The 12,147-nt window shown below is 40.0% G+C and overlaps 1 protein-coding gene across 5 annotated transcripts in view; it reads left to right on the top strand.

Moving 5' to 3' along the window:
• PIR (pirin) overlaps window positions 1-12,147 on the top strand; it is a 151,734-nt gene that overhangs the window by 108,897 nt on the left and 30,690 nt on the right. For all 5 annotated transcript variants that reach the window (XM_055438187.2, XM_055438185.2, XM_055438182.2 and 2 more), the window contains one exon: window positions 7,112-7,196. In XM_055438187.2, the coding sequence (XP_055294162.1) occupies window positions 7,112-7,196 (85 nt within the window). The remainder of the gene's footprint in view (window positions 1-7,111; window positions 7,197-12,147) is intronic.

Genomic DNA, 12,147 nt, shown 5'->3' with positions numbered 1-12,147 from the left:
GCATCGATTAATAGATTTGCTGACTTAGCCTTGAAAAACATTACCCATGGATGGGAGATAAACAATAGGAAGTTTCCCTGTTGGCATAGTTAGGGGCCATTTGTGATTTTATTGTACTGTAGCTTTTGTAGGATTATGGATGGATTATTCATCTAAGAGATGGGCATTTGTTCTTTCTGTTTTTTATTTTCCAAAATATTTTAGAATGTCTGTAACCCAATTTTGTGCAAAGATGCTGACTCAAAGAGTGAAGAAATCAAAGTCTGCTTTCACAATGAACATGTCTCTGATTAAATTTTGGGACCATGAGTCCTGTCAGCATCTTTATTCCCTTCCTCTTTAGCTCTTCTCGCCTCATGACCCCTCCCCCAAACACAAGGTAAGAAGGGGAGGGACTCGACTGTTCCTGCTAATGAAAATGCTTCTTGAAAAAGGATGCTCTTGATACTAGACTGTAGAATAACTTGGATATATTCACAAAGGCTGCTCAGCTGGACAGCTTGATGGTCGAGATTTTCTGTAATCCTGTATTATTGATAAAAATTAAAAATGTGGTCTGACCCTCTCTAACTATCACCCTATACAGAGTCATTGGCATTTTGCCCATGAGTTCCTTGTCTTCTCTTTGGGTAACACTTCATGTATATGTCAAAATGTAATTAAGGGTTTTAATGCTCCCCACAATACCTTTGGCACTAAGGATGGGAACTAATCTTTCCCACTCCTTATCAGAATTCTTTAAAATAATGAAGAATTCTGAAATCAGAGTGCTTTGGGTTGGAGACAGAAGACTTACCCTTTGGTTGAAGAGCATCAGCCAGTTCTCAACAATAAGAGTTGGAATTTGGCTTTAAAGAATGGGTAAATCTACTTTTCATTTCCTCAAAGCATGCTGTCTCCTGACGAAAGAGGAAGGCATGGTTCTCCCACAGGGGCCGTGGATCTGGCAGTGAGTTTCTTGAGTTGTATGGAGGTGTAAGTGGTGGAGAGAACAGATCTATGCTGGTGGGTTTTCTCTCTAGTGCAAAGCCCTGTGAGAGCAGGAGTGTCGTGGCAGGAAGATGAGATGGGGAAGCCCCATGGGTGATGGGCTAGATGATGCCCAGAACTCCTGTGGAGTAGATCGTCCTCTCATAGTTGAAGCCTCTGAGCTAGTCCACCAGTAAAGTTTTTTCCACTGAGGCTCTTATTTTTTGTGACTGGCAGGAAAAGAACCTGCCTGAAATAGATCAAGTGTATGTGCAAACTTCGTGATAAAGAAGATGGTCATCTGTTGGGGAAAACAGAAGAATAAGTCAACGGGGACAACTGATTAAGCATTCATAGAAAGAAACTAGTTTGGCGTCTGATCTCACACCTCACAGGAAAATAAATGTGACATAGATCAAAGGATTAAATATTAAAAAAATTTTGAACTGGAAAGATACAGGCAAACATTTCATGTGACCTTTGCATGGGGAAAGACTTTCTAAGATTAAAAGCATTGCAAGGAAAAGATTGGTAGATCTGACCCATGTCAGAAGTGCCATAAAAAAGCCAAAAACAAACTGGGTGAGTTTTACAACTAACTGTATTAAGGGTGAATAGCCTTCATTTATTTTTTAAAAAACTGTCTCAGATAAACTGATAAGAGAAGCACCAAACTCCCTTGACCCCACACCCTGCAACTCTATTTTTTCAGAGATTTCCAGGTTTTTTTCCCTTTTCTTTTTATGTTGCAGCAATTAATCCTTCCCTTCTATTTTTGAAGAAGGATGTATTGGGGAAAAAATTTAAATGTGTAACAATAGGGAATTTGATGGAATGAGTTAACTTTCTAACAATAGGAGATTAGATGAATGGGGAAAAAAGCCAATATTTAGAGCACATAATTAGTTAGAAAATTGCCCTGTGGTATAGTGTAATTACAGAGACCAGAAAAACCAACAACTAGCAGTAGACAAGAGTGAAGTCGCTCAGTTGTATCCGACTCTTTGCGATCCCATGGACTGTAGCGTACCAGGCTCCTCCATCCATGGAATTTTCTAGACAAGAGTACTGGAATGGGTTACCATTTCCTTCTCCAGAGGATCTTCCCGACCCAGGGATCGAACCCAGTTCTCCCACATTGCAGGCAGACACTTTATCGTCTGAGCCACCAGGGAAGCAGTAGACAAGTTTGGGGAAGTAGCTATTCAGTCACATTACTGTGTTGACCAGCTCACTTTTGGCCACATTGCATTTGGCCATAAACTTGTAGATATATCAAGAGCCGTATTAAAATGTCTAGACCTTTAGACCTAATATTTCACTGAGAATGGAAAAAAATAGAAATGTGGTAAAAATTTTATGTACAAAGGTATCCATCAAAAGTTAGCAATGATGCCAAAAAAACAAATGCTGAACATTAGGGTGATGATCCAACATGAGAGTGAGGTATATATACACTGGTTCTTTCCTTTATAAAATACTGAAAATTTGCACTTGTTACTCTAGAGTAACTTGCATAAGCAGCATCTAGTAAGATTGAGAATTCAAGTGCTTTTCCTAAAAAAATAATCACTCCATCATCAAAGGTTTCAAAATAGTTCTCAAAAAGATGTGAAAACACTTGTTGCAGCTCTGACACTTGACAAATTGCTGCCCCTTGGTTTTAGGGAAGGCCAGCATGGCAGTAGAATGAGTAGCGTGCAGGGCTAGATGGGTGGTAGTTATTTGTGAAAGGAGCAGTGGCGACATGAGCACTATTTCATCTTCTTTACCTCACTTATACATAGCAAGCAACATAGCAGGCACCTTTCTTTTTCTTGGGAAGACATACTAAGCCACATGGCTTCCATGTGGAAGTAATTTCATCTCCTAATTAAGATCACATTTACGAATAAAAGCAGAGGAAGGAAACCATCTTAACACGGGTATCATACCAAAAGCCAGGGGAAGCGGGAGGTCTTTGAAGGCTGGAATATGAAGGTAGTTGAGGTTCCGAAGGAAGTGGTTTTGTAGACCATGCTTTGTCTTGGTTATTTTGTGATCATTATTGGAGTGGTGTCTTAGGCTCATTTAGGGTTTAATTCCGACGTATTTATAGAGAAAGAGAGACAAGGCTTGTCTGGATTTGGTGGCACCCCTGTTGTTAGTGGTTAGCCAGAATTTACCCTTAACATCTCATAAAGAGTTCTGTTATTTCACTTCTAGAAGCTTTGCCTTCATGATATTTGAACTGTAAGATTTTAAGCTATTGGGCTTTTAAAATACAGATGGAAACCTTTAAAGATAAGTTTCCCAAATGCTTTAAACAGACAATTAAATAATGAAAGGCGAAAGAGGAACCATGTGGGATTTTAGTACCTGTGCAGGCTAAAGAGAGCAAAAGGATGATGACAATAATTTATTTCTCTGATGGAATTTAGGTGCATTAGTTTGGTTCATGCTGAAACAGATTTATGGAGAAATGTTTTAGGTTGCCTTGATCCAGTTAATTTTAATCCTATGGAAATAGATTGAGAGCAAAAAAGAAGAATGATTTGTGTAAATAAATTTTCATTCTATTTTGAGGGTCTAGTAATAGTTTAGTACTGCATATGAAAATAAAACAGAACACAAGAGTATGCTGAATGGCAATATTTCTTTATGGTTGCAAATCAGCAGTGTGTGTGATGGAAAAATTAAGTCCAGATTTGCTCAAAGTGTATTGGAGGCTGGTGTTACCATCCTTGAGTTAAATGAAGAGAAATTACATTTGGTATTTCAACAGAGCTGCCATAGAAGATCAAAGTTTTAAGAAGCAAAACCTATCTGCTTTTCAAAAACTCTGTGTGCGTGTGTGTATATATTTATCCATATATATATATGCATACACAGTTTCATAGGAACAGCTTTCAAATTGAGTTTTATCGCAGTATGGATTAATTTAAATAGAATAAGGTACAAACAGGTTTTGGGTAGTTGATTATTCAAGATGTGTTATGTTGAAACTGTCAATAATCTGATTTTCAGTACAAAGAGACTAGAATCAGAATCCTGTTTTAAGCTGTAGGTGTTGTAAAAAAACAAAAAACCTTCAAAATGAATTTAAAACTTCCCTGTAGCCCTTTTCATACTGTGAGGTTGTAGGATATATTTGTGGCTTTTCTAATGGCTCTCATTGGTGATTTTTGTAAGTTTGTACATTAATACTTAAGTACAGAATTCTGTGTCTACGTGTGCATATGCATATCTGTGTCCTTGCAGTATTAGAGAGAGAGGGGCTACTATTTGGAGAGGCAGTATGGATTAGGTTGAAAAGCTAGAGGCAGGAAGAAGAGAAGAGCTAACCAGGAGGGCCAAATTGATGACTGAGGTTCGGGGCAAGGATAGCATGAGTTAGCCAGTGGCACTCCACACAATCCCCACAGCCCCAGTGGCTCTCCCTTGCCCCAGCCACCTTCTCACTTCTTTACAGCTCTAGTCTGAGAAATCAGAACAGAATTTTAAAAAAATTAAAAAGTGGGGGAAAAAACATTAACTTTCTGACTCAGAATTTCAGAACCAGAAATACATTTCAACATCAGTGAAGTCTCAACATCAGATTTTCAGATGGAGTGAACTAAGCCCAGAAGAAGATAAAGGCGTTGCTAGTCACCAGGAAAAGCAATACCAGCATCAAAGCCTCCAGGATGACGTCTGTGCATACATTTTGGGAGACTTCTAGTAAAAGTTAAACCAGGAGCCTCTTTGTGATTCATGTCTTCGCTGTTGGCAGGGATACTGCCTTGGCCAGGAGGCAGAGATCAGAAAAGATGCTTGAACCAGAGATTCTTTTTTCTGAAAGAGAGTAAAATATTGCCTCAGAAGAGGAGTCATCTGATACTAAGTGAAGTTTTCCCTTGATCTTTTTAGGAGTAATTTTAGAAGTCTTCATTAGGCAAAACCAGATCCTTTCCAGATGGTGGCTTACACACCTCATGATGCTAGAGGATCAGATCTGTGTCCCGCGGGTGCTGCCCTGTTTCATGTGTGTTCCAAGTTCCTCAGATTGATTGGGGATCTTTGGCCTTAGGTCACCCTTGATGTCACAGGTCTTTCTTCTTTCATTTATGTTCTCACAGGGGAATTCATCTTTCCAGTCTTTGAAGCTGTATGGATGCAGCTTGACCTCCTTAGCCACGTAAAAGCACCTACCAGACCACTGAAAGCTTCAATTCATGGGACTTTTTCAGGGAATAATTTTCTGATAGCATTATTTACAATTCTCTATTCCAAAACTTAATGACCAGACATACACTTGGGCCATACCTAATCACCTGTCTTGAAGAGAGGCATTTTGCTACATGTTGGTAAAGATATTGATGAATATGCTATGTATACTATAAATAAATTTATTATTATACATGAGATTTTTCATAATGAAACATCATTTGGTAAATTTTATTGAACACCTACTATGTGACAGGCCCTGTGCATTGGCTCCGGGTGAAAAGGGCAGATATATGGCCATGTCCTCGTGGAGTTGACATAGTGCAAAATGATGCCCTTATTAAGGATGGTAAAGGGCTCTGGATTCTATCCTGTGGTCTATTTACACATCTGTGTTTCTATTGAGTGTAAGTATTTGTTAAAAATACAACACATACACAGAAAAGTACACAAATCATGTGTACGACTCAGACGATTTTCACCGAGTGAACTCATCCATGAAACCAAGAGACCAAATATTGCCAGGCTCCAGAAGCCCCCTTTTAAACGTCATTCAGTTCCTAACCATCCCAGGGTAACCACTTTTCTGATTTCTGATACCATAGACTAGTTTTCCCTTGTTTCGAACTTTATAGAAATGGAAGCATATGTTTTATGTATTTATCTATTTGGCTGTGCCAAGTCTTAGTTGCTACATGTGGGATCTTTAGTTGCAGGATGTGGGCTCTTGTTCCCCGACCTGGGACCGAACCTGGGCTCCCTGCATGAGGAGCTGGAGTCTTAGCCACTGGACTGCAAGGGAAGTCCCCAGAAGCTTATGTTATATGATCTGTGTCTGTTTTTGTTTGTTCAGTACTATGTTTGTGAGATTCATCTGAGTTGTTGCATATAGTTGGGTTTATTCATTCTCCTTCCTGTGTCATAGTCCCTTGTATATTTTTATTTATTTATCTTTTCTATCATTAAAAACATTGGGAATATTTCCAGCTTGGGCTATCACCGACATTGTCACTGTCAAGATTTGAGTACATGTCTTTCGGCGAACATTTCTGTTGGGGATACACCTGTTGAGTTGGAATGCTGAGATTATTTATATGTCCATCCGTAGTACATACTGCCAAGCAGTTTTCTCAAGTGTTTATATCAAGTGACAGTCCCACCAGCAACGTATAAAAGTTCCGATTACTCCACATCCTTGCCAAATTTGGCATTATGTACTTTTTCATCTTTGTGTGTTTTTTAACTTAAAAAAATAAGAACAGAACCACTGGGACTTTGTGACAAACAATGAAACATCATAAAGTCTATGGCAACAGTGATAATCCCTTGGATTTGGGGCTGTGTCAGTGATTCAGAATGGCAGTATATTGAATTACAAACTGCTGAACTGTTGATGGAATCAAAGCCACTGTTTATAATGAGAAATCCTGCAAAGGTTGGCCTTTCTTACATTTTGAGTTGTGACTTTTTTAGACCAGCAACGTTGTACCACCTTTTAATGCAAGAGAGCCAAATTAGAACAAATATTTACAGGCTGTGCTCTTTGAATTTCAAAATAGACATAGCTTTACTGAGACCTGGAAAAGAAACATAGATTTGGTATGCGTTAACCTACCATATTCAGGAGAAGACAAGAAGTGAGAAGGTTGAAGAAGCTGTCGGCCATTGAACTGTTGACATCAGATCATATTTGAGAAATAGCTGTAGGGAGGCAGCTGTCGTGCTAAAATAGCTTGTCAACAATATTGTCAATCTAGGAGGAGGGTGAACTTTTAGACTGAGACCTTCAGGAGGTGGGTATATTGGTAGCCCATCATACCCACTTTAATAGCATCTCCCAAGAGGGAGTTGTAAATATAATGGATCCAGGCCCTAGACCCATGACAGTAGGGACCAGCTCAAGTGAAGATGAACCTTATTCTTGGAAAAATGCTGATGATTTCCTTTTTCTTTTCAGTCCAAGATTTACACTTACACACCAACCTTATATTTGGACTTTAAATTGGACCAAGGAGCGAAGCATGTGCAATCTATCCCTAAAGGTATGATGGATTCTGGGGTTCAGTAATCATTTCAGGGTGAAAAAACCATAAGGGCTGCTTTGTCTGGAATGGTTTGTTTCTGAACCTCAACACAAAGTTCTGTGAGCCTGTGTATGTTTAATTATGTTTAAATGAGCAAATAGTGCTTGAACTTTTCAAGTTAAGAAAATCAGGAGGAATTCATAGAATGTTAGGGCCAGTCCGTTGGGGCCACCCCTCATTTAATTGGTGTGAACACTGAGACCCAACAGATTCATTACTTGCTCAAGGCCATGTAAGGACTTGCTGGACACTGCAGGACGTTTACCCAGGTCTCTTGACTTCCCAGCCACTTTTGACTCACAATTCCTGGAGGCAATCCAACCTGTGTTACTTATGAACAAGTGCATTCTTGATTGAGATACAGCTTTTGTTATGGAGGATTTACTTGTAAGTCACCATTTAAATCCAAAGAACAATTGGAAAACTCCCAAGTATTTAAAGCCAGTTTTATTTTTTAAAAGGGCCACCCCTGAAGTCATTAGGTACAGTATTAACCTTGGACCCATTCTTTTCTTTTTTGTTTTTTTCCATTCTGGCTACTTTTAAGTTCAGAAAGGCTTTTTACATGAATGCAATTAAACATGTGCCTACCTTCATACATACTTTTTATAACAGTACGTGTAACAGCACATGTGCTTTAAGTTTTAATGCCGTGGGTTTTTTCTTTTATTTTTTGAATTTGCTTCCCTCACAACCCTTTCCCCTGCCTCTCATCTACCCATAGGAGTATCCTCTCTGTATCCTAGATAGGGAGCAGTTCAGAGATAATCCTTGAATAAGATCTTTAAGTATTTTTCTCAACACTTCTGTACACATGTATGTACATGTAAATGTACACAAATATAGGGTTTTGTCCTTGTTTTACTAAAATGAAATCATAAATAAATTTTTGCATATTGCTTTTTGACGGAACCTCATGGAAATTCCTCAGGATCTGCTCCTTTGGCTTTGAACCCATTCTGCTCCTTTGGCTTTGAACCCATTCTATGCCATGGGTTGACCACAATGCATTTAGGTCTTCCCTCTCAGCAGGTGCTCCCCTTGTTTCTAGTGCTTAGCTACTGCACACTGGTCTGCAGTGAACATCCTCGTACCCATGTACTTCCTTAGGGGGGTTGTTTTGTTATGATAGGTTTCCAGGGATGATCACAAGGCCTATGCATGTTTAATTTTAAAAGTCTGGCAGATTGCAACCCAGAAAGGCAGTCCTGCGTTCCAACAGCAGTATATGAGACAGCAGTTTCTCCATGACCCTACCAATACTCAATGTGTGTGAAAGTGTTAGTCACTCAGTCATGTCCAACTCTTTGTGACCCCATGGACTGTAGCCCACCAGGCTCCTCTGTCTAGGATTGTCCAGGTGAGAATACTGGAGTGGGCTGCCATTTCCTCCTCCAGGGGATCTTCCCGACCCAGAAATCAAACCTGGGTCTTCCGCATTGCAAGTGTATTATTTACCATCTGAGCCACCAAGGAAGCCCCCGTGGTTCATGTTAATTTTGATTCTGTACTTCACCACTTCTCTATATATTGCCTCGTAAGAGAATATGTATCTGTCAGTTTACAAAGCCATACCTCTAGATTATTTTGTCATTATGGATTTTAAACAGAGTTGTTTCAAAGACGTTGTGGGACACATACAAGAACAAGTAGCTTAGAAATGCATGTTTATCATTGGGTCACTGTAAACTCACTTTAAACAAGTCTGTTACAAACCTAGTTAGGATGCAGAAAAACGTGTCTTTTGCAGTATGTCACTTTCAGTTATACTGTGTTCTCCACTTGCCCCCACCATACACTCATCCATGCTTTCATTGTGTTAGCTGACAAATTTAAAGTTTGAGCCTTCCCTGTCCAATTCCAGGCAAACAATTTAGGCATTATAAAGCAGCACTTCTTATTTAATAGTTCTGGCTGCCTGTAATCCAACATAAAAGTGAAAGTCACTCAGTCGTGTCTGACTCTTTGCAACCCCATGGACTATACAGTCCATGGGATTCTCCAAGCCAGAATACTGAAGTGCGTAGCCTTTCCCTTTTCTAGGGGATCTTCCCAACCCAGGGATCGAACCCAGATCTCCTGCATTGCAGGCAGACTCTTTAATCCAACATATTGGTTAGTAAAGTTATACTGTATAAATTTTAATATCAAATCATTCAAGTCAGGGTCACCTTTTGTCTTTTTAAACCACCTTCCTAAATCAAATTCCATTATAAAATCCAAGGACTGTCTAAATTTATTTTATTTGAGAGCTGTGTTTCATCAAATATTCCTTGAAAGTGTAGCACATTGTCTGGGTCCTCATCATGTTTTGTTTATAATATTTTGATTGTTTTGTTACTCATGGTAAAGGGATTTGACATGGATATCTGGGTTATGTTTGGCTTTTGTCATAAGCTTTGCAATCTCACTAATTTAATGTTGACTTTGTTGTAGTGTTACCAAACTAAAGGATAGAAATATAGGCATGCACTGCTGCCATCCCACTTCTGACACCAGGAAAATGCTTATGTCCTGAGGGACATCCAGTAAAGGGAGACTGGTAACATTTCTCATGAATCAGATGAGGTTTTATCTGACTTCCTTCCCGCAAATAGTATTGGAATCAATTTTTACCATCTCTTTACTTCCTTTGGGCAAGGCACGTTTCTGTAGAGTTGTGCTAATCTTGCAGAAAACAGATATTGCATGCAGTGATGATTTGGAAGGCAGTTAATATCATGAATTGAGCTAGATGGTGCATCTCTTATAAAAATCCAATTTGTCGAATCTCTGACAGTACCAGATTCTTCTCAAATTAGCCATACATTTTCCATGTTAGTTCTTGGCTAAAATAAGTAGTTATGTTTTTTGTTTTTGTTTTGGTTTTTTTTTACAGTGACTTTTACCATCTCTTGCAACGCAGTGTGATTTCCCTTGCTATAAACTGATGTCCAGATAACACTCAATCATTCATTGAGAAGGTCATAAATCTATATTTCTAGGAAAATATCAATCTTTTCCAAGAATCTTGTGCCTTCTGGTCCTCCTGTCCCCTTTGTCTTCTAACTAACTGCATCACAATTGGGCCCTCAGTAGCCACTCTGTTTATTTTTTCCATCTTCCTTCACAGTATCCCTGCTACTTGATGTTTAAAAGCATGATCTGCAATGTTAAAACTGGAGGATTGTTATGGTATAGAAAAACTTCATTTTGTAAGCCCTCTTTGCTTCCCTCAACTTTTAGCTTTTCTTTAGAGTATATGTGATTCTTCAGACTGGAAATGCAATGGGCTTCTTCCTTTGGTAGTGCTAGCTCTTAGTGGACCAGAGGGGGCTCTCTGATGGCTTTTGTCTCAACTCCTTAGATATTCTTTTGTGGAATCTGTGGAAATGAACTGGAAGGGTTGGTCCTAATAGATTGAGGCCAGAAATCACTTTTTCCTCGCTGGCCAACCCTCCACCATCTCTTTTGCTATATTGGTGTGGCGACGCTCAGAAGGGACATCTTGGTTGCTGTTCATCTCTTTATGACTCACCATTTCTATTGCGGTCAGGACTGTACTCAGGAATGTGCGTAAGCACACGTACGATGGATGCTTCCCCTAGTAGTCCTAGCTTGGGAAACATCCTGGGAAACTACTCTGGCAAATCAAACAAAGGTCTTGGTGGTAAGGAACTAGAAATCAATCTGGGATGCCATCAGGTCTACCCCTGGTGCATCTCCACCCCGCCTCAGTGGTAGAACCGGGAGGGACGAATAAGGCACCTATGTTGGTAAGGGACGGACTAAGTCTGACCAAGGAAGGAAAGCTTCGGTGGAGAGTCTGTCTACACCCCCATCTAGAGCAGGGAAGGATGCTTCCGGTGGAAAAAAGCCACAGCCGTGGATGCTGTTTTTTTTCTCTTTTACAGATTGGAGGTAGCAGTTTCAGAACCACTTCTTTAAAATGTATTTTAAAAACTGGAACAAGTTTGATCCCCAGAATTCAAAAAGACATACCTGATCTTCTTCTGTGATACTGAATGGCCACAGTATCCTTTGGAAGATGGAGAATGCTGACCTGTTGAAGGATCTCAATTATTACTGTTTTACAACTAGACGGGGCTTCCCTCATAGCTCAGCCGGTAAAGAGTCTGCCTGCAGTGCAGGAGACCCGGGTTCAATTCCTGGGTAGGGAAGATCCCCTGGAGAAGGAAATGGCAACCCACTCCAGTATTCTTGCCTGGAGAATCCCATGGACAGAGGAACCTGGCAGGTTACAGTCTATGGGGTTGCCGGAGTCAGACACAACTGAGTGACTAAACACATATATACATAAGTCAACAAATTTTCTTAAGAGAACATACAGCTTATCCTGTTATTCTGTAATAGCAGAATAATGGCTGCACAAAGATGTCCACATCCTAATCCTGGAACCTTTGAGTGTGTTACCTTACATGGTACAGGGGATGTTACAGCTGTGATTAAATTAAGGATCTTGAGATGGGGAGATTGGCCTAGGTAATCCAGGTGGGCTGATGTAATCATAAGGATATGTATAAATGAAAGAGGAAGATGGGAGTCAGAGTGAGAGAAAGATGTGACTATCGAAGCAGAAACAACTAAAACTGGTTAGAGCCTACTAGGCCTAAGATGGTGGAAGATTTGACTTGCACTAGACCGTGAGCTTCATTACATGTTCATTAGCATATCAGCATATGCTAACTGACACACACAGGTGCTGTGACAGCTCAGAGGCTAACCATAAAAGGCCAAAAAGTGGGTGGTGGCCCAATCCTGGAAATCCCTTCCTCTTCCCCAAAATAGCTTGAATAATCCTCCCAACTCATTAGTGTATGAAGTTGCTGCTGCTAAGTCACTTCAGTCGTGTCCAACTCTGTGTGACCCCATAGACGGAAGCCCACCAGGCTCCCCCGTCCCTGGGATT

The sequence above is a fragment of the Moschus berezovskii genome, chromosome X (genome assembly GCF_049115385.1).
Source record: "Moschus berezovskii isolate FMDL1 chromosome X, NW_MosBer_1.0, whole genome shotgun sequence".
NCBI classification, from domain to species: domain Eukaryota; kingdom Metazoa; phylum Chordata; class Mammalia; order Artiodactyla; family Moschidae; genus Moschus; species Moschus berezovskii.
Note: the sequence above shows the minus strand (reverse complement) of the source record. Positions and strands in the feature narration are given on the sequence as shown.